This window comes from Melanotaenia boesemani, chromosome 18, assembly GCF_017639745.1.
Source record: "Melanotaenia boesemani isolate fMelBoe1 chromosome 18, fMelBoe1.pri, whole genome shotgun sequence".
NCBI lineage: Eukaryota > Metazoa > Chordata > Actinopteri > Atheriniformes > Melanotaeniidae > Melanotaenia > Melanotaenia boesemani.
The window spans coordinates 478,296-502,064 of record NC_055699.1 but is presented as its reverse complement, the minus strand read 5'-3'; the positions used below and the strand labels follow the sequence as shown (position 1 = coordinate 502,064).

Here is a 23,769-nt window from a genome sequence, read left to right as displayed (position 1 = left end):
TGAACATATAAATACGGCGAACATATAAATACGGTGAACATATAAATACAGTGAACAAATAAATACGGCGAACATATAAATACGGTGAACATATAAATACGGTGAACATATAAATACAGTGAACATATAAATACGGTGAACATATAAATACGGTGAACATATAAATACAGTGAACATATAAATACGGCGAACATATAAATACGGTGAACATATAAATACGGCGAACATATAAATACGGCGAACATATAAATACGGTGAACATATAAATACAGTGAACAAATAAATACGGCGAACATATAAATACGGCGAACATATAAATACGGCGAACATATAAATACGGTGAACATATAAATACGGCGAACATATAAATACGGTGAACATATAAATACGGTGAACATATAAATACAGTGAACATATAAATACGGCGAACATATAAATACAGTGAACATATAAATACGGCGAACATGTAAATACAGTGAACAAATAAATACGGCGAACATGTAAATACAGTGAACAAATAAATACGGTGAACATATAAATACAGTGAACATATAAATACGGTGAACATATAAATACGGTGAACATATAAATACGGTGAACATATAAATACGGTGAACATATAAATACGGCGAACATATAAATACGGCGAACATATAAATACGGCGAACATATAAATACGGCGAACATATAAATACGGCGAACATATAAATACGGCGAACAAATAAATACGGCGAACATATAAATACGGCGAACATATAAATACGGCGAACATATAAATACGGCGAACATATAAATACGGCGAACATATAAATACGGTGAACATATAAATACAGTGAACATATAAATACGGCGAACATGTAAATACAGTGAACAAATAAATACGGCGAACATGTAAATACAGTGAACAAATAAATACGGCGAACATGTAAATACAGTGAACAAATAAATACGGTGAACATATAAATACAGTGAACATATAAATACGGTGAACATATAAATACAGTGAACATATAAATACAGTGAACATATAAATACAGTGAACAGTGTGTATAAAAGTGAGTTCTGACCAGAGTATCAGCTGTTATTGTGCAGGACAGATTTCCTCTATCTGTCTTTTCCACAGCGGCGCTGCAGCAGCCTGTGTCAGAAGGAGCTCTGCTGTCTGTCTAATGTGTGATGGAGAGGATGATTGTCCGTGATGGATAAGAGTCCATCCAGCATTCTCCTCTCCACCACGGTCTCTAAAGACGGCGGCATGAGACCCAGCACAGAGCCAGGTCAGGTCTGTTAGTGTCGCTGGTAAAACATGCCCGACATTCTGCTGCCACCATGACGGATCTCAGCTTCTTCAGGTGTCTGCTCATCCCCTTCTTGTACACAGCCTCCACGTTAGATTTCCAGTCCAGTCTGTTGTCCATCACCACTCCCAGGTATCTGTAGTCCTCCACCTCCTCCACCACTTCCACCTGATCCCTAGTGGCTGTGAAGGCGTCTTCTTCCTCCTGAAGTCGATCACTATCTCTCTGGTCTTGTTTATGTTCAGCCTCAGGTGATTCTGTTCAGACCACCAGTGTCCTGTACTCACCCTCCTCTCCTTCTCTTTTACAACCGACAACAAACAATAAACAGAATTCTGAAACATTAAATCAGGGCTACTCAATTCGGTCCTACGAGGGCCGCAATCCAGCAGGTTTTCCATGTATCCCTGCACCAACACACCTGAGTCAAATTAATGAGTCATTGTGTAGAACCTGATTGGCTGTTAGAGCCACCTAATTTGACTCAGGTGTGTTGGTGCAGGGATACATGGAAACCTGCTGGATTGCGGCCCTCGTAGGACCGAATTGAGTAGCCCTGCGTTAAATGTTTCTTAACTTAAAATGATTAAAACTTTAGTGAAGATCCCATCATCCACAGTAAATAACGTAAAATGATTTAGAGAATCAGGAGGAATCTCTGTGCACATGGGACAAGGCTGAAGGTCAAACTGGGTGCTGGCGATCTTGTGGTCTGAACACACTACACCTTTAAATCTACAAATGCAGGTTAAAGCCCATCATCGATAAGGATCCAGAACCAGCAACATCTGCTCCCATGCTCCCTGCTGAACTTGCCTGCCTGCAGTCCAGACCAGTACACAACACCTGGAGCTTCATGGAAGCAGAAATCCAGCAACCAAGGTCCAGGACTGTAGAGCAGCTAGAATCCTGCATCAGACCAGAATGGGACAACATTCCTCTCCTAAAACTCCAGAAACTGGTCTCCTCGCTTCCCAGACGTTTCCAGACATGTTAGAAGAAGAGATGCTACACCATGCTGAACACCACCCTGGAACTACTTTTTACACCGTGCTGACCACCACCCTGGAACTACTTTTTACACTGTGCTGAACATCACCCTGGAACGACTTTTTACACCGTGCCGAACATCACCCTGGAACTACTTTTTACTCCATGCCGAACATCACCCTGGATCTACTTTTTACTCCATGCCGAACATCACCCTGGAACTACTTTTTACACCATGCCGAACATCACCCTGGAACTACTTTTTATACCGTGCCGAACATCACCCTGGAACTACTTGTTACACCGTGCCGAACATCACCCTGGAACTACTTTTCACACCGTGCCGAACATCACCCTGGAACTACTTGTTACACCGTGCCGAACATCACCCTGGAACTACTTTTTACACCGTGCCGAACATCACCCTGGAACTACTTTTTACACCATGCTGAACATCACCCTGGAACTACTTTTTACACCATGATGAACATCACCCTGGAACTACTTTTTACACCATGCCGAACATCACCCTGGAACTACTTTTTCCATCATGCTGAACATCACCCTGAAACTACTTTTTACACCATGCTGAACATCACCCTGGAACTACTTTTTACACCATGATGAACATCACCCTGGAACTACTTTTTACACCATGCCGAACATCACCCTGGAACTACTTTTTACACCATGGTGAACATCACCCTGGAACTACTTTTTACACCATGCTGAACATCACCCTGGAACTACTTTTTACACCATGGTGAATATCACCCTGGAACTACTTTTTACACCATGATGAACATCACCCTGGAACTACTTTTTACACCATGCCGAACATCACCCTGGAACTACTTTTTACACCATGGTGAACATCACCCTGGAACTACTTTTTACACCATGCCGAACATCACCCTGGAACTACTTTTTACACCATGGTGAACATCACCCTGGAACTACTTTTTCCATCATGCTGAACATCACCCTGAAACTACTTTTTACACCATGCTGAACATCACCCTGGAACTACTTTTTACACCATGATGAACATCACCCTGGAACTACTTTTTACACCATGCCGAACATCACCCTGGAACTACTTTTTACACCATGGTGAACATCACCCTGGAACTACTTTTTACACCATGCTGAACATCACCCTGGAACTACTTTTTCCATCATGCTGAACATCACCCTGAAACTACTTTTTACACCATGCTGAACATCACCCTGGAACTACTTTTTACACCATGATGAACATCACCCTGGAACTACTTTTTACACCATGCCGAACATCACCCTGGAACTACTTTTTACACCATGGTGAACATCACCCTGGAACTACTTTTTACACCATGCTGAACATCACCCTGGAACTACTTTTTACACCATGATGAACATCACCCTGGAACTACTTTTTACACCATGCTGAACATCACCCTGGAACTACTTTTTACACCATGATGAACATCACCCTGGAACTACTTGTTACACCGTGCCGAACATCACCCTGAAACTACTTTTTACACCATGGTGAATATCACCCTGGAACTACTTTTTACACCATGATGAACATCACCCTGGAACTACTTTTTACACCATGATGAACATCACCCTGGAACTACTTTTTACACCATGCCGAACATCACCCTGGAACTACTTTTTACACCATGCCGAACATCACCCTGGAACTACTTTTTAAACCATGCTGAACGTCACCCTGGAACTACTTTTTACACCATGCTGAACATCACCCTGGAACTACTTTTTAAACCATGCTGAACATCACCCTGGAACTACTTTTTAAACCATGCTGAACATCACCCTGGAACTACTTTTTACACCGTGCTGAACATCACCCTGGAACTACTTTTTACACCATGCTGAACATCACCCTGGAACTACTTTTTAAACCATGCTGAACATCACCCTGGAACTACTTTTTTGACGGTGTGGCAGTGAAGCCTATTTTGCTGCCAAAATGGCGTCACCCAGCTCAGACGTGTCACTTGGTCTCAGCACATCATGCAAAGTAAATGCTACAAATAACAGTACCAATGATACAGAACTTCTTAAAAAAGCTGCTGGTATTATTACTGACCTTGAGGAGGACAATCGGCGTCTCAAAGCTGAGCTGAAGAAAAAAGAAGCACTCCTCCACAAACTTATGGACGTGGCCTGTGGACAATCCAAGCGTCTTGCCTCACTCAGCGCTGCTCTTCAGGACACTGCTCCGTGGGATCCATCCATCTGCCCACGGCCCTCTTTCTGTTCAACTCCCAGGCCAGGGTTGATATCAGATGAAGAGGTATTTGTCCTCAGTCCAAAGAGGATATCAGAAAATACGTCCCGATCGCCGCCCCTGAGCCTGTCGAACAGATACGCGGCCCTGGCTATCGACTCCCCAGCGCCCCTTCGTACTAGCAGAACGGCACAGGTCCCTCCAGACCTGGAGTCCTCTCTTGACTTCCCTGCGCTCCGGAGGAGTACCCCAGATTGTGCTGCTTTGCTGTGTGATGGGCTGGCTGATGCTGCTCCAGTTCTGGTGGAGCCCGAGACTCGTCCATCTCCTGGCCCAGTGTCCGAACACCACCGGATCCCTCAGCGTTCCACATCCCGGCCTATGTCTTCGGCCTCCCGCCGCCGCAGGCTCCTCAAGGAGGCTGTGCTCCGGCGCTCCGGGGGTGTTTTTCCTTCTTCCACACCACCTCTGGCAACGCAATGCGCGGGGCTCGAGTCTGTTGTCCCACAGCCTGTCTCCGACATGAGAAAATACAATCCAGTTGAAATATCTTCACAACCCCAGGACATCCTACATTCGTCCCCACCAAGGCCACTCTTCTCTCCTACTACGGTGATAGTTGGAGATTCAATCATAAAACACATCCGATTTTTCAATGCAGTTACACACTGTTTTCCTGGTGCTTCAGTCTCCGATATTTTAAGTAAACTCCCGGTCATCCTGCAGTCAGCTCCTGTCACAGTCCACAGGCTCATAATTCACGTGGGGACTAATGATACAGCACACGAGCATTCAGAAATCACTAAAAAACACTTCATTGAGCTTCTCACTTTCCTCGACTCTGTAAGACTGAGTGTCTTCATTTCAGGCCCCATTCCCACGTTGTCCCGCGGCGCTGGCCGGTTCAGCAGAATACTTGGACTTAATACTTGGCTCCACTCAATCTTCAGCTCCCATAATGTTAGTTTTATTGACAATTTTAATTTATTTTGGAACCGTGCCTCACTGTTTTGTGGAGATGGCCTTCATCCGAACAGGTCGGGTTGCCGCATACTTGCGGCTAATATGCAACACGCGGTGCAAACTTGCACACGTGCATGACTGTTTACATTTACATCAAACGCCCCCACTGTGACCTCTGCCTCTTCTTCTCCGATGACTGCACATTCCACCGCCGCTGAGGTCGCCTCCTGCTGGCCACTGCAGTATGAACCCTCAGATTTATGCCTACACCTCCATCCTGACCTGGCTGTCTTTCCCCGGCGGAGAACCATTCACCGGGGTTCCCGGCGGAACTACCACTCGGACAACTCCAAACAGATAAAGTCCATTTGGTCCACATCCAGGCGCCCTCATCGGAACACCAGTCGTGCTGCTGATCACAGTGTGCTAGCCCACCTAGCTAGGTCGGCTACCAACTCTGACACCACCGTAAACTTCAGTCTTCTGAATATCCGCTCACTAACTGACAAGGAACATCTCGTCCAGGATCTTCTCGTCGACCGTGAGTTGGATTTTTTATGTTTGACTGAAACTTGGCAGCAGCCAAATGACTACACTTGCCTAAATGGAGCTAACCCGCCTGGGTTTGTTTACTATTGCAAACCACGTGACTCCGGCCGTGGAGGTGGTCTCGCGCTGTTTGCCCGTGAGAAGTGGAGAGTCTCACAGGTCTCTGCCCCTTCCGCTCCCTCGTTTGAATCAATGGTCCTACTGCTGCCTGGTCCTGTTCCAACCTTCATCGCCACAGTTTACCGTCCACCCAAGCCCAATAAGGACTTTTTAAATGACTTCTCTGCATTTCTGGCTGATCTCTCCTCACGATCGCCCAACATAATAATTCTTGGAGATTTTAACATCCATATGGACAATGTAAATAATATTCTCACCAGGGATTTTATGTCTTGTCTTAACAGTTTTGGTCTCCAGCAGTTTATTACTGCTCCAACTCATTCAAAAGGTCATATTCTTGACTTAGTTTGCTGTTCAGGTTTAATTCCCACTGGTTGCAAAACAGATGTGCTCCCCTTCTCTGACCATATGATCATTTCTTTTTCTGTCAGTCTGGTTCTTGCAAAAAACAAGCGCTCACGTGACATATCCTTCCGTAACATTAAGGACATTAACTTGGACACTCTCTCTACTGCCATTAACGCTCTACCCCACCCTGACAGTTTCTCTAGCCCTGATGATCTTGTCTCACATTACAATAACAGTCTTCAGAATCTGCTCAATAACTTGGCCCCTCTAAAAACTAGATCAGTCACTTTCAACTGCTCTTCACCCTGGTTTACCCCTGCTCTCAGAAAACTCAAAACCAAAGGACGTCAACTGGAGCGACTCTACAGGAAAACTGGTTTAACTATCCACCAGGAAATGTATCAAAACCACATCACTTACTATAGGGACTGCTGCAAACTTGCCAAATCCACCTATTATTCTAGTTTAATTAATTCTAATGAAGGTAACACAAAGGCTCTATTTTCTCTCTTGAACAATATTACACAACCTCCTGACTCCCTTCCACCTCACATGGCCTCATCTGCTTTCTGTAACAGTCTAATCTCATTCTTCACATCCAAAATCCAGAATATTCATCAACATCTCGCTCCAAATGTTTCTTATAATCCTTCTCCATTACCTCCCCTTCTGCCTCCTTCCATCTCTCTTTCTGCATTTACTCTCCCCCCTATCACTGCCATCACTGAATTAATAAGGAAATCAAAATCATCCACCTGTCGACTAGACCCCATCCCAACCTTCCTAGTAAAAGCATCTGCTTCCTCACTGGCGCCGCTCATTACTTGCATCATACACTCCTCCCTCACCACTGGTCTGGTCCCCCCATTGTTAAAAACTGCTGCCATCACCCCAATACTTAAAAAACCCGGCTTGGACCCTAACAACCTTAATAACTTTCGTCCCATCTCCAATCTGCCGTTTATTTCAAAACTACTGGAAAAAATAGTTTCCTCACAACTCCGAGCCCATCTATCCATTAACAATCTATATGAAGAATTTCAATCTGGTTTCCGTCCACTCCACAGCACTGAAACAGCATTACTAAAAGTCACCAATGATCTCCTTCTAGCAGCTGACTCTGGTTTATTATCCATTCTTATCCTTCTCGATCTGAGTGCGGCCTTCGATACTATTTCCCACTCCATCCTTCTGATTAGACTCTCCTCTATTGGCATTACCCACACCCCTCTTAACTGGTTCAAATCATACCTTTCTGGCCGCACTCAGTTCGTACAGCTGAAATCATCCCATTCCCAGTCACTCCCAGTCACCACAGGTGTGCCCCAGGGCTCAGTCCTGGGGCCCCTGTTGTTCATCATCTACCTCCTCCCCCTTGGTCATATCTTCAGAAAACACCACATACATTTCCATTGTTATGCGGATGACACCCAGCTCTATCTCTCCACAAAGCCAAACTCCACTCTCCCACCTACCTCACTCACAGATTGTCTTCATGACATTAAGTCCTGGTTCACTTCAAACTTTCTCAAATTAAACAGCAGTAAAACCGAAATGTTACTAGTTGGCACCAAATCCACCCTCTCTAAATCTGATAGTTTCTGCATTCCCATTGATGACTCTTCCATCTCTCCCTCCCCTCAGGTAAAGAGTCTGGGTGTCATCCTCGACAGCACTCTGTCTTTCACATCACACATTAATAACATAACACGGTCCGCATACTTCCATCTCCGCAATATCAACCGCCTACGCCCCTCTCTCACCCCTCACACCACCGCCATACTTGTACACAGCCTGGTCACATCACGCTTGGATTACTGCAACTCCCTTCTGTTTGGTCTTCCCCAGAAATCAATTCATAAACTTCAGCTGGTACAGAATGCAGCAGCCAGAATCATCACTAGAACCCCATCCATCCATCATATCACCCCCATCTTACAGCAGCTCCACTGGCTCCCCATCACCCATCGCATTCACTATAAAATTTTGCTGTTAACCTTTAAGGCCATACACAACCTCGCCCCTCCATATTTTTCTGATCTCCTCCGTGTTGTCAAACCGGTCCGTTCCCTCAGATCCTCCTCTGCAATTCACCTCATCTTCACCCCCGCTCGCCTTGTCACCATGGGGAGTAGAGCTTTCAGCTGCTCTGCTCCTCATCTGTGGAACTCACTCCCCCCTGACCTCCGCAACTCTGATTCTATTCATCTGTTCAAATCCAAATTGAAAACACATCTGTTTAAACTGGCTTACTCATTATAATATGTACATTGTTGCAATCACTGTTTTATGTTTTTCTTGTATTTTATTTGGATTTATTCATTGTTGTGTTTTATTGTACGGTGACCTTGAGTGTGAGAAAGGCGCCTTTATAAATAAAATGTATTATTATTATTATTATTATTATTAAACCATGCTGAACATCACCCTGGAACTACTTTTTACACCGTGCTGAACATCACCCTGGAACTACTTTTTACACCATGCTGAACATCACCCTGGAACTACTTTTTAAACCATGCTGAACATCACCCTGGAACTACTTTTTACACTGTGCCGAACATCACCCTGGAACTACTTGTTACACCGTGCCGAACATCACCCTGGAACTACTTGTTATACCGTGCCGAACATCACCCTGGAACTACTTGTTATACCGTGCCGAACATCACCCTGGAACTACTTGTTATACCGTGCCGAACATCACCCTGGAACTACTTGTTACACCGTGCCGAACATCACCCTGGAACTACTTTTTCCACCGTGCCGAACATCACCCTGGAACTATTTTTTCCACCGTGCCGAACATCACCCTGGAACTAGTGTACTTCACTATCAGTTCAGTTTTTCCTTCACGTGGTAAAAAGTTTGAGTTTCAGCATCTGACATGTTGTTTATGCTCTACTGGGAATAAAAGATGGGTCGATGAGATTTTGAAATCATCATAATCTGTTTTAATTTACAACTCCAGCTTTATGTGGTTGGGATTATGCTTTGAAAGCTTTAAGAGGACCAACCATTGACGTGTTTAGATGAATGAAAAGGAAATGTGTTGCATGATCCACAAACAGCCTGCAGGAGGTACTTTTTGCTGCATGTGTGTCCAGTTGATTCTTCACTGTTATCTTAACCTTGGTCGTACACAGCCGCTGTCCTCCGAGGAAACCTGCCACAGCACCCACTCCAGTCAGTCTGACAGCCAGTACGGATCGCCCCCTAGAGGCTGGTCGGAGGAACTGGACGAGCATGGGCACACCCTCTACGTGTCTGAGTACACGCAGGAGAAGGTGGAGTGTGTCTGCTGTACTGTTGCCGTTACTGCTGGTGTTTCTGTTAGTTTGATGCAGATTTCTGTCTTTACAGTGGATAAAACACGTAGATGAACAAGGACGACCTTATTATTACAGCGCCGACGGATCCAGGTCGGAGTGGGAGCTGCCAAAGGTGAGATGACCTTGTTACATCAGTCCTGTCTGTGAAAATGGAAAATGTTGTGACGTTTCCACGCTGTAGCACACTCCTCCTCCTGCTGGCATCTATTCTTAAGTTGTAAGGGGATGAAAAGGTCAGAGTCGGTGTTGGACTGTTAGTGGCTCTCCTCTTCCTAATCTGGAGGCTTTAAAGCAGAATAAACTCTCCTTTCTCACGGTGAATGAACAGAAGTGTTGTGTAGACACTGAGACAATCAGTGGTCTTTAGTGGTGACTGGACAACAATGTTCAGTGTCTCTGTCTAATGGTGCTGTGGGCAGTAAAAGGAGAGGTGAGGGTGGAGGAAGGGGCTGAATCAGCCTGAATGACGCCGTGGATTATTAAATCGATCTCTTTGCTTTGTGTCTGCAGTACAACATCTCTCCTCAGTCCGGAGAGGCTCCGAAGAGTCGCAGCTTAGAGAGGAAGCAGCAGGATCCCATCGTCCTCACCAAGTGGAGGCACAGCACCTACGTCTTGGACCTCAATGACAAGGTGAGATGGAGACCAGACCGGGTCTGAGTCTGAGGTGAAACGGAGGGGTGGGCTCCGAGGAACGGCCTTCGGATCACAGAGGAAACCTTTCTGTTTATTACGAGAAAAGAAGGCGGTCCTCATGAGCTGGTTAGGAGCAGGTTGATGCTAAACAGTAAATTATTTGGAAAATAATTTCATGCCAAGTTTCCTAAAATCTCTAAAAAGTTGAATGTGTATCAGTAAAATCATTTTCACTGACCAACAGGAACAAATGTAGGATCTGCTGCAGCACCGCTCGGTGGAAGGTCTCAGTCGTGTTTCCGAGTTACTGTTGCTGGTTTTCTAAGGAATCTGTTGAATCTGATTCTCCTCATCATGATGTTCCCTACGTTGCTTTAGTGGCAGCACTCGGCGTGCTTGAAGCCGGGTTGTTGGATGTCCTGCAGAACGAGGTCTGACTTTGTCCTGGTTGGTTGTAGCATGTCTACCTCTGAATCAGTGGTAGCTTCACACAGATGAAGTCCTCCATGGACACTGATGGTCCTCCATACCGTCACAGCTTTCCCTGATGACCGTCCTGTCCGGCTGAGATGAGCTGAGAGTTCACATTTGGCTTCCTCACTGTGTAATCCAGTTTCATGTTCTGGATCCAGTGGTGGCCTGTGTTGAGTGAAATTGGTTTTCTGAAGTCTTCCTGAGCCCATGTGTCTGTATTGATGGCGTTATTTCCGGTGGTTTCTGTCCTTGCCTGTAACTCTAACAGTCTGCTCTGTAAATGCTGTAAATTCTGCATTTGTTTCTATTTTCGAAAGACAATAAAGTTGTTTAAAGGGCCAATAAGTGAAATCGTTTCACCACAAGGTGCCACACCTCCCTGCACCTCGTCCCCGACTCGTCTTCACAAAGAGCAAAACAGCATTTAGTGAAACATGTCGAAGTAACTTACAACATGTATGTTGTTACTGTCCAGGAGAAGAGCTAGCTTCCAGTCAAACTGTAGCTTCAAGGCCGATGTTGATCCGGGTTTTCCGGGTTTCTCTATCTGACAACTTCTTCGCCAACGACGTTGTCTTTTTTTTTAGGTAATATCAGTTTCTGGTCATCTTCCAGTCGATGTTTTGTTCTGCTCTCCGCCATTTTGCTTTGAAAATATGCACAGCCATTGGCTGAAGCCTTTTACAGGGAGGGAGGGCCGAGGGCTCGGAGAGAAGGGAGGAGGCGGAGCTTCACTTGAACGTACATGAACGCTCGGCCGGACCAGCTGGGTAACGCGGGGCTGGAGATCAACGTAGAGAGACGGTGTGTGATGTCAGGCTATCCTCCAGGTGGAATCACACCTGTAGTTCTTCACACAGCATTTTTTCTAGAAATGATGAATTCCTGCTTATCGCCCCTTTAAAGAAACTGAAAATCATGTCGTTGGACTTTGAGTCAAATAAAGGTTTAAACTAAATAATTACAGACTTACAGTAAAGGAAGCTAACAGGAGGAGGATGGCGCTGAGCTTGGCTGCAGCGTGTGATCTCTCAGTGGATCAATCAGTCTGGATGCAGAACTGCTGAACTCCCAGACATCTGTAGTGGCGTCTGCATGTAGGTCTGCTCTACATGTACCTGGAGAACAGGTGGAGAGTAAGAAGACTGTGAAGAAGCATTTTCTCACTCTCGTGGTTCATTTCCGTCCGTTTAATGTCCAGGTTCCTGCTAAGGTGTGATGCTGCTACCGCGTGTTAGTATGACAGCTTAACTCTGTGGCGGTTTTGTTGCAGTTCTCCTTCAGACTGTGGCGATTGGCTTCCAAGCCACGCAGGAGCAGAGTCCGTCAGAAAGTTGGTACCTACAGAACCTGTCCAATCAGCAGCTCTCCCTGATTCTCTGTCAGCCTGCAGAATAAAGTCAGAGCCAATCAGACGTGATTATTGCACTGTGTCCTTAAGCTGGATAAACAAAGATTAGGCCTCTCTCTGAATTAACTCTGATCTGAGACCTGTTTGCCACTCACACCCTAACCTCCGGTTTCCTGCCATTAACAGTGACACTTGCCCGTGGTCCTCTTGTCCTTCCAGACTTCATGTATCTTCTTGTAGTTAGCTGCTAGTTCATGTTGTTCATGTTGTGCTCACCATGTTGTGCCTCTTGTTGGTAGGAGTGTGCTTCGGCGCCTAAGCAGAGCTCTCCAGACTCTGACTCCTGCCCGTCATCTCCTAAGCACCCCTCAACCGTTAGTATCCCTGCTCACACTGCAACACACTCACCGTGCTCTTGCTTCTATCACCAGCCGAATTTAACACCTTTAAAACAATCCATCTGCTGCATGCTGCACCCACCATCCTCCACCTTTACTCAACATCTGACTGCACACAGGTCTACATTAGTGTTAGGGCTCCATCTGCTGGTGATATCTGGCCATAGCATGAAGACACAGCAGCTGTTCACCTCCAGCACTGACTGTGTGTGTGTGTTTGTGTGTGTTTTCACACAGCCCTCAGAGAAGTGTGGAGTCCTCAACGTCACCAAAATCACAGAGAACGGGAAGAAAGTCAGGTTGGTGTCAACTTTTTAAAGCTTCGTTACTTTTTATTAGGGGTTGGACTTTAACGCAATAATTAAAAAAAATGTCTGGTTCATCGATTACACGGACGTGCACGTCAGAGCTCGGCTAACTTAGCGACTTTAGCATATATTTAGAGAGTTTTCAGACCTCTCTAGTGACGTTTTTAAGCCACTGCTTCAGCTGTTAGTGGAGACCGCTCAGCAAAGTCCTTCTAACCCTGAGACTGAGACTGTTTTGGTTTTGCTTTTATAAACCTCATAAAAAGAAAAAGATTAATGTAATTTTTAGCCTAAATGATCAGATCAGTATTTCTTTCACTTGAACCTGCTTTATTAACATATTTTGACCCCCAAAACGTGCAAAAATCATTAAATTCAAATAGAAAAATGTACAAATCATTACAAACTAATTGATCTGAAAAATATGTGGTTACTTCAGAATCCTGTTAAAGTTGACCAGAAGGTTCGTGAGAAACTGCTACCTGGTGAGAAGGATGCTCCTGATCCCTGTAGATGTTCGCTTCAGTCCCAGATCAGCTCTCCGTCCATCCTTCTGGCTGATAAAGAGGCGATATGGTCACCTGGAGCTGCTTTCAGCTTCACTGGAAAGGGCAAAATGTTTGAGTTTCACAATGACCGACCATGTTAAACCAAATTTAGATTAGTCTGAATTCAAAAGGACAAAACATGTATCTGTAATTACGAGATTAGCATTATTTGTAAACTGGTTGATTTTGGGACTTTCCTCCACACACATATTTGTATATTCCCCTGTTCTTTAGTACAAATAAGTACAAGTACGCTATCAGAATGTTTACATGTGGAGCAGGTTCAGGTTTTTTCATTTCTGGGACCTAGGGATCCACAGTATTGGATGTTTGGCCGGTATCCCACATGTCATGTTGGCCTGTTGGCAAATGCAGGCGTAAAAAAGCCGAATAATAAAGTTCAGCCTTGTTCAAAGTTAGAAAAAATATTTCAGCTTGCTTCCTGTTCGTGTTAAAGCTGGTTCTGGTCCTCGGTGCTGCGGTTTGATATTTTCTAAACGTGCTTTCTGAACATGTTTTTATCTTGATTGACAGGAAGAACTGGACCTCCTCATGGACCGTGCTGCAGGGCTCCTCCCTCCTCTTTGCCAAAGGTCAGGGGGGCAGCACCTCCTGGGTACGTCTCCCTGAGCCCAGAGAGCCTCAGCTCTCGGTTCCCTTCCATTCATCTCTGTCTCGTCTTTATTTCTGCCAAAATCACCTGTTTTCAAGAGCTGTGTGTCATCGTTTCTTTGCTCCTTTCCACTCCTCCTTTTCTCCTCCTCTCCTCTCTGAAGCCATACTACCACAGCACCTCCATCCCAGAGCTGCTCCTCAGTCTCCTCAGCAGCTGGAAGCGCTCAGTAAAGCCTCGTCCTGCCGTCTCCTATGTGACCTGTAGACCTGCTGTACGTCCTCTCTCTGCATGTTGTCGCCTTCTGCTCACCTCCTCTCTCCTCTTTCACCGACTGTTAGCTTATAAAGATGGAAGCAGCTCTTCGGAGCTTCTAACTAGTCAGTGAACTCGTACCTGAGTGGGACATTTTGGATTCTTCATACCTTGCTGCTGGTTCATGCATCTGTCGGAAGAAGCCAAACCAAAGACTGTTCCGATTAATATGCACATGACATAATTAACAAGAACTACCAGAGGTTTAGTTTTTCTTCTAACAGCACTGATGTGTGTGTTTAAAAGTGACGTTTCAGTATGTAAGAGTTAACTCGAGTCACTCCAGGATCCAGTTGCAGGTGTTTTAACCCGACTAAAAGCAGCATGTCCTGTTCCCGTCACATCTCTGCCAAGACGTCCACTTTCATTCTGCATCTTTATTCCAGAAGTTTGGCAGCAACCAGTCGAAGCCCGAGTTCACCGTGGACGTTCGGGGGGCGTTGGTGGAGTGGGCCTCCAAGGAAAAGTCCAGCAAGAAACACGTCATCGAGGTATCGCATCCTGCTGCTCAGGTTGGTCCACACGTTCACCAAGACATGTCTGACCTGTCATGGTTTCCCTCCACCAGCTGAGGACGCGTCAGGGCACGGAGCTGCTGATCCAGTCGGAGATCGACAGTGTCATCAATGACTGGTTCCGGGCCCTCACAGAGGCCGTTAACACACACGTGAGTGTTGGTTACCATCAGCAGATTTACCCACCAAGGAGCCCTGTCAGAACCCTGGGATGGTGTGATGGGACGTTGGAGAAATTTCTGACTAAAGCTGATGATGAATACGTCTCTTCTGGGCCAGGTGTGGGAGTCAGACGAGGCCATTGAGGAGGACATGCCCGAGTCTCCAGGAGCAGAGAAACAGGACAAGGAGAAGGACCACCGAGACTCGAAGAAGAACAGAGGTGAGACGAGCCTGAGTGGGTCATGTGAAATCCACACTTGGACCTGTCGTAATAAAACCTTACCCATGTCTCACCAGCTAGTAAATGCATCTTCATGTTACATCCAGCTTTTATTTAACCAAACTCGGCTGGACCACGTGATCGATGAGACCCTCCTTTAGCAGCAATAACTATAATTTAGATGTCATGAGCCTCTCGAATCGATGGGGAGGAATTCAGTCCACTCTGCTGTGTGGGCAGTGGTCCATTCACAGCATCCTGACACGGCGTCTTAGTTCAGGTTCAGATCTGGACTTTAATGTGGGACGGTTGTCCTGCTGCATGTCAGGTCAGTCTCTTGCTGCCAGGAAACAGATGTAATGTCGCCTTTTGGCTCATCCAGGCAATATTTACATTGATATGTTCTTCAAAATACACAGAATCTGTCAAATGAATTAAATTAGAAAAAAAGTGCTGTCATGAACTTTAAATGTGCTGACTGATGTCTTTCCTCCTGGGTAAAAAACACATCTGAATGCTGCAGACCAGCAAACGGCCAAAACGTCTGCTTTTATTCCTGCAGCTTCCTGATGATCCGTTAATGAAGTGCATTTAAATAAGCAGACAGGATGCTACCTGCCCTCTTAACTTCCATAATACCAGCATAACATTCACCAATATCTTCTTAGGAATCTTCTTAAATGTGAAGTTTTTTTTAGGAAAACCCTGCGTCAGGTTCACAGACGTGTCCGTGGACCTGTTTGTATCTTAGATTGGTGAAAACCACCCTCTCTGTTAGTTAAAAGGACCAAAGCTTTCAGGCCGTGTGCCAGCGGACTCAGACGGAAGAAAAATAACAGACAAAAAGATGAATGAAACCACAAACTAATTAAGATGTCCACTGAAACCTGGTTTTCCTCATTTTAAAGTCATACACATGATTATAAAAACAACACAGCGAGATTTGAGTAAAAGCAGATTTATGTACGATCGGTTATTAAAAACTGCGCAGACAGCACCCTGCAGGCCCGGGAACGCTTCGGGAACGCTTCGGGAACGCTTCGGGAACGCTTCGGGAAGCAGGTCCTCGTGGCGTCGGGGCTGGAATATGTGTCCTTTACAGCTACTGTAAAGCAAACTGTTTCCTGCTGCAGCATCCTCTAAAGACTGGAAGCTGGTCAGGACATCTGCTAATAAAACTTCTCAGTACTATAAATAAAGTAAAAGTAGTACATTTTGGTTATTAGCGGCCACATTCAGCAGCTGGCTCTGGGAGTCACAGGCGACCTGTTCAGTCTGTGGTTCAGTCCGTCTTGGCTGCGACTTGTTCTTAAATGAATGAAAACTAGTTTAATTTTCTCCGGAGGGGGATTATGTTCATGCCTGATCTGCAGTTCCCTGCTAATTATTTAAAAATAAAATGTTTTGTAAATTGACTAAAATATCTCGCCGTTCATCTGACGTTGTATTGATTTACTTTAGGAGCTGGTAGAGATCAAAGATTCTTTTTAATGTCTGACATGTAAAACGTTTTATTTCTAGAAGATTTGCTGACTTCGTGTCTTCTTTCAGTGATGAAGACTTCAGTGAGCATGGACTCATCAGACCAGAAGAAAACCAGGATGAAGCTGAAGAAGTTCCTGACACGGCGACCCACGTATCAGGCTGTCAGAGACAAAGGCTACATCAAAGGTAAAAGTCCAGGATCCAGCAGAGTCTGCAGACCACAAGCTAGACCGATGCAGCAGAGTCAGGATCTGAAGAAGTTAAAGTGTGTTTGTCTGATCTCAGATCAGGTGTTCGGCTGCAGTCTGACCAGTCTGTGCCAGCGGGAGAACACATCAGTGCCCACCTTTGTAAGAATGTGTATGGACCATGTGGAGAACACAGGTAAGATCAGCACACCTGATCCTGAAAGATGCTTTTAAAATGAATTTCCAGGCTTCATAAAGGACACACGGGTTCATTTCTCCTGCTCACGTGCTTTGTTCTTCATGTTTGTACATGTATGCGTCTTTTCGAGCGAACTTTCCTCCACAGAATAACTTGTTTTCCCCTCAGTTCATACAGGTTGTTTTCACCTCCATTTCAGTGTATTTAAGCCTGTTTGCTCTGCAGCTGTGTGCTAGTTGTAGCGCCTCCTGTGGTTAAATTGATCACTTCATGATTGTTTCTTCAGTAAAATCTTCCTCATGGAGGAGTTTTTATTAAAACTGTTGAATGTTATGCACTCAGTCATCAGCTGGCTCCTCTGCCTCCAGCAGGACCGGATCAGGACATTCGCCAGCATCTCTGAATGTCGGCTATCAGCTGGTTTTGTCTCTTGTTCCCTGCAGGTCTTAATGTTGACGGCTTGTACAGAGTGAGTGGGAACCTGGCGGTGATCCAGAAGCTCCGCTTCGCCGTTAATCATGGTAGGCTTCCGCCTTACCCAGAGACAGCCCGTTCATGCCTTCACAGAGGCGTCCGTCTGCATGCTTCTCCGTATGGTTTCAGCTCCAACGTTCAGACCTCCAGAAGTCGCTTCAGATATGATGCTGCACAGATCTAAAGCCCAGCCTTCATCGTTTGCCCTTAGTTTCAGTCCAGAGTCCTCATTTATCAACCAAAACTGTCCTAAACTCCGTCCTACTGTGAAAGAAATTTTGCTGTATATGGTAATCACTCATATATACTCATAATAATCACAAGTTTATTTAGTTTTCTTTATTAATTTATTATTGTTAATCCATTCACTTTTACATTTCTTCTTTCTGACAGATTTCAGATCCTTAGTTTGCTTGATTAAAACACAGATCAGGCCTTCAGTGTTGATTCTTAAAAGTAAAATAACACGTATTTTTCTTCTTTTATATATGTTTGAGACCTTGATCTCAAAGAGCCATGTTATCTATTTTAATTTACCAATGAGCCATGACGGATCAATACCAAAGAAAATCCTTCCAGTATATGTGGATGTGGCTGCTAATGACCCCTAAATGCAGCATGTTATGTTCACACATGAGACCACGAGTCAAAGTTCTTATGCAGCCTTTTTAAGAGCAAAATGAAGCTGTTTCAGGTTTATTATAAATTCTAGATACCAAGATATTTAAACCTTAACTTAAACCAACTGTAAGCAAAAATAAAATAATCAGGATCCAGAGACACACGAGCAGCTTTGGTGCAGATTTTTACCATATTTACTACTCATACAACTCATAAAGTAAAATTACTTATAAAATCAAATAATTCTGTGAGGAGCTGCTGCTTAGAGTCTATGTTGCCCATTTTTACCACAAAATGGGGGGGGATCCCCTTACAGTCCTGAACATCTTCACGGACTACCAACGAAATGTAAAATGTCCAGTCGTTGCACGTTCGCAAGTAATCAGCTGTTTCTAGATCCCACATGTTCTAAATCACCTGCTTACATCCTTTATGGTGAAGTACATCAGAAACCTCACTTTCCCAGACGGTGACGTCCCGTTCGAAGTCGCATGGAAATGTTCCTCCTCGGAGTGATGGAGAGGACGAAGAACCCGTCTCTTTTCGAAGCCAGCCCGACATCTGTTTCGTTTATCCAGGTTCAGTTCAAATCAGACTTTATTTATAGAGCACCTTTCACGCACAAGGCAACACAGAGTACACAATACAAACAAATCATGCATATTCAATACAAGATTTAAAAGCTTTCACATCAAAATTATGACAAAAAATAAAAAGGCACACCCCATAATTACACACACAGTCGCACACAAACTCACACACATACAAACCAAGCGTCATGCACACTGGCCCCGCCCACCCAGACCCCATTCTGCACCAACATGAACTCCCATCGCTGATAACTGGCTCTGAACTTAAAGTAAGTTTAAAAGTATAAAAAGTATAAAGGAGTTCAGGAAAAATATAAAATAAGATGAAAAAAAACATAAAATGAGATCAAATAAAAGTGTTTATAAAAACTACTTCGGTAAAAAAGATAAACGGTAAAACAAAACAGAAAGCCAAATAAAGTAGTAAAAAAATAAGAATATATGATTAAAAAGCAAAATTCTAAACAACAGCAAATAAAATTCAGCTATAAGAAATAAAAAGGACTTGTTTTTAAAAACATGATCCCTGGCCGGCTGGTCCAGTCCAGGCCTGGAGTGGTGGACTAAAATGCCAGTACCAGAGGACCTGAAACGCACGGGGAGCCGATGCAGCGATCCTAAACCTGGTGTGATCCCTCTGGTCCTCGTCGGAAATCGTCAAAACTTACTAAAAGAAATAGATTCAAAGCTCACTTGTGACAGTTAAATACGATCCATACAGTTTCTGAGACCTTTTGCATCATTTTATGGTCAAATCTTTGCTCGAAGCCCTGTTGTACGCGGTCTGATACTTGTCTTCTGCCCCCTAGTGGAAGCAGGAATATTACAACAAGGCACTACAGTAACACAGGGTAGTTAACAGTAAATACACAAAATTATTTTTTAATATTTTGTTAAAGGGCCAAATAAAGACTTTTCTCCACATTTTATCCTGGTCAGGCTTTAAAGGGCTGGAGATAAATATGATCTAACAATCCTGAGAGACTAAAAACAAACTGATGAATAAACTTTGCAGAAAAAGGGGAGTCCAGCAAACGGTTGGAGGTTGAGGAGATGTCTTTCAGGTTTCTAAGAGACAGCGCTTTTAAATCCAACTTTTAGAAAAAGAAGGCCAGAACCCTGCAGAACTTCCACATCTGGACGTTTTCTTTCTGGTTGCTTGTAAATGTAGAGATGAGATGTGATCTGATGCAACTTGAACGCCTTCCCAGCATCATTGCAGATCTTTTTCATTTTATTTTAGTTTGGAGTTGGATTTGTAGAGAAATAAAAGTCATTTTGGCCCAGAAAAGACCGGATCCAGCATGGACGCTGTGATCCAGCTCAGCGATGGTCCAGCCTGTAGGTCACCTGGATGTTCATCCAGCACAGAGCAGATCAGAAGTATTGATCAGAAGTCATTCTGTGATGTCACTGATCAGATCAGCTGTTTGATGACGAGTGTGTGGAAATGTTCTCACACTCTAAATACAGGATCTATGTGATGGGTAATAAATCTGTAAACTCGGGGTGAGCTGAGCAGGTTTCGGCCTCCAGGTGACGGCAGCAGGTTGTAGAAGGTGAAGCTGTGAGTGCATGACGCTGCTTTGTTGTGTTAATGTCTCCTCCATCTCCCTGTCTGGTGCTGCTCCGGTCAGATGAGAAGCTGGATCTTAACGACAGTAAATGGGAGGACATTCACGTCACCACTGGAGCTCTCAAGATGTTCTTCAGAGAACTTCCGGAGCCCCTCTTCAGCTACGCATCCTTCGGCGACTTCGTGAACGCCATCAGTGAGTGCCTTCCTGGCTCGTCTGAGATCTGAAGGACAGCATTAAAATGTTTCAGTTCCTGGTGCATCCACTAGATGTCGCTGTGCACTCGTTCATTTACTGTTTCTCTGCTGCAGAATCCTCAGACTACAAACAGAGAGTGAACTCCATCAAAGACCTGATCAAGAAGCTGCCAAAACCCAACCAGGACACAATGCAGGCCCTCTTCAAACACCTGCACAGGTAACAGGAGTTTTAATTAATTAAGTTTAACTGCTCCCCAACCTAAAGGTGGATTCACCTTCAGATTAGAGGAGATCTGCTCAGGCAGTCACGTCCTGATCTAACAAGCCTCCGTCCCGGAGTCCCGGTTAGCTCTCTCACTGCTATAGAAATGGAAAATAAACTTAGCTTAGAATGAAGGAAATTTGTGTTTGGTCCTTTATTTCTCTCCTTTAATAACGCTAGCTGGTGTATTATACCTGGTTAAAAGCCAGATTAGCCACCTGGTTCTCCTGTGGATGGAGTAACAGCGTCACTGGGAAGGAAAGCATGTGCCATGCTGTTGATCTAAAGTTGGTGAACCTTACTTACGTTGAAAAAAAGAGAATCACAGAACCAACTTTAATGAGTTGTTTCTGTAACCAGTGATGAATTAAGTTTATCCATATTCATTTATTAAATTAGTTCAGTTCATCAGAACTTCTCAAATCATTTAGTACCAGTTGTGCAGCCAGCAAAGGCTCATGGGAAGTTCACGCTCAGCAGGAATTTAGTATTTTGTGATTGTTAACCCCTAAATGTTGCTGTTATGTTTCCATTCAGGCAAAGCTGTTGGAATATGAGTGAAATGAAACTGAGTCAGAGTGATTCAGATTCTTTAAAAGAAATGAATTTGTTTTCGTAAGTCTGACTCTAACCTATCAAGCTGAATTAACCTGATAACTGAACTTGGATAAACGTAATTTAATCAGTTGAAACAATGCATTTAACTCTTCTCCTTTTACAGTGGAAACTTGTGGGCAGTTTCCCTAAAAATGTGCTAAAATCCCCTGAAATATTCTAGTTGTGAGATTCCAGCGCTGCCAGGCACAGGTGCATGACTGACACCTGAAGGCACCTTATTGATAGACAAACATATCAGAATGATCCCATATCTCCAGGTTGTGAGTCCTAACTCCCTCCTCCAGGATGACGACGTGCCCCTCCACAGGGGAGTGAAAACCAGCGGGAATATTACAGGTTTCTGGCACTTTTCTGGAGCACTACGTAGTAAAGATGTCCAGAACAAGACCAGACGATGTTGTTAAACGGGAGAAAGAACGAAGCAAACACAAGTTAGCAGACATTTACTGTTTCCACCTGAAACCTCCCAGAGAAACAGAGTTGAAACTCTTGACCATACGAGCACTAACTCAGGTGGATTGTTTGAACCATCTGAACCGGTCTGAACCAGCACGGATCCTCAGCCCAACGCGGCCAGCGGCGGCTTCGCAGGCTCACGCTGACATTTGCAGAGCGTTCCTATTTGCATTTATATGGCGCTGTGTTTGCTGTAATTCAGTACCTATGAAGTGGTGTTTCTTGAGGAAATTTATAGCGTGACATTCAGCGTATGGAGGTTTACGTACATCAGCAGGCGGATTTAATCTTCCTTTTTCCTCCGTTCCATGAATATGTTATTGTTTTGTGCATCTGCATGCGAGGATGTAGATTCTATTTAAAAAGGCTATTATGCTGCAGCCTGGAGGCTCTGCAGCCTTCCTCTGCGTGTCTCTCATCTTGTTTTCCTTCATGAAACCTCAAACTGCTCTGAAAGCAAACGATTGTCAGACACAGGAACCTGAAACCCATCTGAGCTCTGATCCTTGTCCCGCCCCTCCCCTCAGGGTGATCGACCACGGAGAGGCCAACCGCATGACGACTCAGAGCGTGGCCATCGTGTTCGGACCCACGCTGCTGCGGCCTGAGACCGAGACGGGGAACATCGCTGTCCACATGGTCTACCAGAACCAGATAGTGGAGCTCATTCTGATGGAGTACGAGAGCGTTTTTGGGAGGTAGAGGAGAAGGAGGACTCTGAGTGGTCATTGTGTGGACCAAGCAGTGCATTCATTGGCCGCTAAGTGTTGCACTTACAGAGTTTAGAGGACCGGGGGGGTTCAGTCGCTGTGGGCCAGCTTTTTACGGACAGAGTGGTGGCGTGATGATGCGTGCTCGTCCATGTGAGCTTTCAGGGGTTTCCACAGGTCCTGGATCCTCCCAGACTGAACCCACCACCTGGCAGAAGGGGCGGGACCAGAACCGGGGCGGGTTTTCTGTGGTGGAGCTGTGTGTCTGTGATGTGTAGGCTCTGTGTAATTTTTGGATCAGCTGGTGACCCCCTCCTCAGCAGTGTTGGTGTCGCCCCCCCGTCCCGCCCTCCTGTGTGTGAATGAACTGTCCTGAAGTGATGGAAGCTGTGTGCTGCCGTGGTCGAAGCCGGGGATGCGGTGCTGATGCTGCTGGAAGCCTCTCAGTCGTACAGAAACTCATTGGGTGATGGAGGCTTCGAAGGTGAACCTTTGACAGATTTTGGTTTTGTATATTTGACTTTAAACACACAGAATGTGAAAAAAAATAAATAAAAAGCAACACATGATGGACTGTTACCTGTCTGCAGGTACGTTAGCATGGTCAGCTGCACATTTTGAATGTAATTTTCAGGCTAACTGCTGTTTGTGAACTTGCTATGGCTAATAAAAAAATAAACTGTTGTTTTTCCTCCTGTTCAACCTTCAGATCTAGAGCTCCATCCCCCTCGACTTTAATTACATAATTGAATTAATCTGCTCAACACGGACATCCTACTTATGGAATCGACTGATGAAGCTTTCACGTCTCAATCAATTACACCCCTACCTGTTAATTATGAAATGAGCCGAGCTGCGTTTGTAGAGATTTCTCTAACGCAGCTTAACCTCTGCTGCTCGGCCGCCATTAATCTGCTGTCCCAGTCCGTCCACGGCGGTTTGTCGTGACTCTGCAGGTCAAACGTGGCTGCAGACCTGAAGGGTGTGGATTAATTCATGTCTAATTA

At 44.8% G+C, this 23,769-nt stretch overlaps 1 protein-coding gene across 9 annotated transcripts in view; it reads left to right on the top strand.

Moving 5' to 3' along the window:
* The window catches only part of arhgap12b (Rho GTPase activating protein 12b), an 82,489-nt gene extending 59,043 nt beyond the window's left edge, over nucleotides 1–23,446 (top strand). For 4 of the 9 annotated variants that reach the window (XM_041967752.1, XM_041967754.1, XM_041967753.1 and 1 more), the window contains 16 exons: nucleotides 9,657–9,797; nucleotides 9,874–9,954; nucleotides 10,353–10,475; nucleotides 12,603–12,677; nucleotides 12,939–13,000; nucleotides 14,092–14,173; nucleotides 14,334–14,444; nucleotides 14,872–14,976; nucleotides 15,054–15,152; nucleotides 15,280–15,382; nucleotides 16,934–17,053; nucleotides 17,153–17,251; nucleotides 17,698–17,775; nucleotides 20,577–20,711; nucleotides 20,828–20,933; nucleotides 22,580–23,446. In XM_041967752.1, coding sequence (XP_041823686.1) covers nucleotides 9,657–9,797; nucleotides 9,874–9,954; nucleotides 10,353–10,475; nucleotides 12,603–12,677; nucleotides 12,939–13,000; nucleotides 14,092–14,173; nucleotides 14,334–14,444; nucleotides 14,872–14,976; nucleotides 15,054–15,152; nucleotides 15,280–15,382; nucleotides 16,934–17,053; nucleotides 17,153–17,251; nucleotides 17,698–17,775; nucleotides 20,577–20,711; nucleotides 20,828–20,933; nucleotides 22,580–22,754 — 1,695 coding nt within the window. In that variant the 3' untranslated portion in view covers nucleotides 22,755–23,446. The remainder of the gene's footprint in view (nucleotides 1–9,656; nucleotides 9,798–9,873; nucleotides 9,955–10,352; nucleotides 10,476–12,602; nucleotides 12,678–12,938; nucleotides 13,001–14,091; nucleotides 14,174–14,333; nucleotides 14,445–14,871; nucleotides 14,977–15,053; nucleotides 15,153–15,279; nucleotides 15,383–16,933; nucleotides 17,054–17,152; nucleotides 17,252–17,697; nucleotides 17,776–20,576; nucleotides 20,712–20,827; nucleotides 20,934–22,579) is intronic. The other 5 variants (XM_041967755.1, XM_041967756.1, XM_041967758.1 and 2 more) reach the window with 5 other exon arrangements.
* The last annotated feature ends 323 nt before the right edge of the window (nucleotides 23,447–23,769 follow it).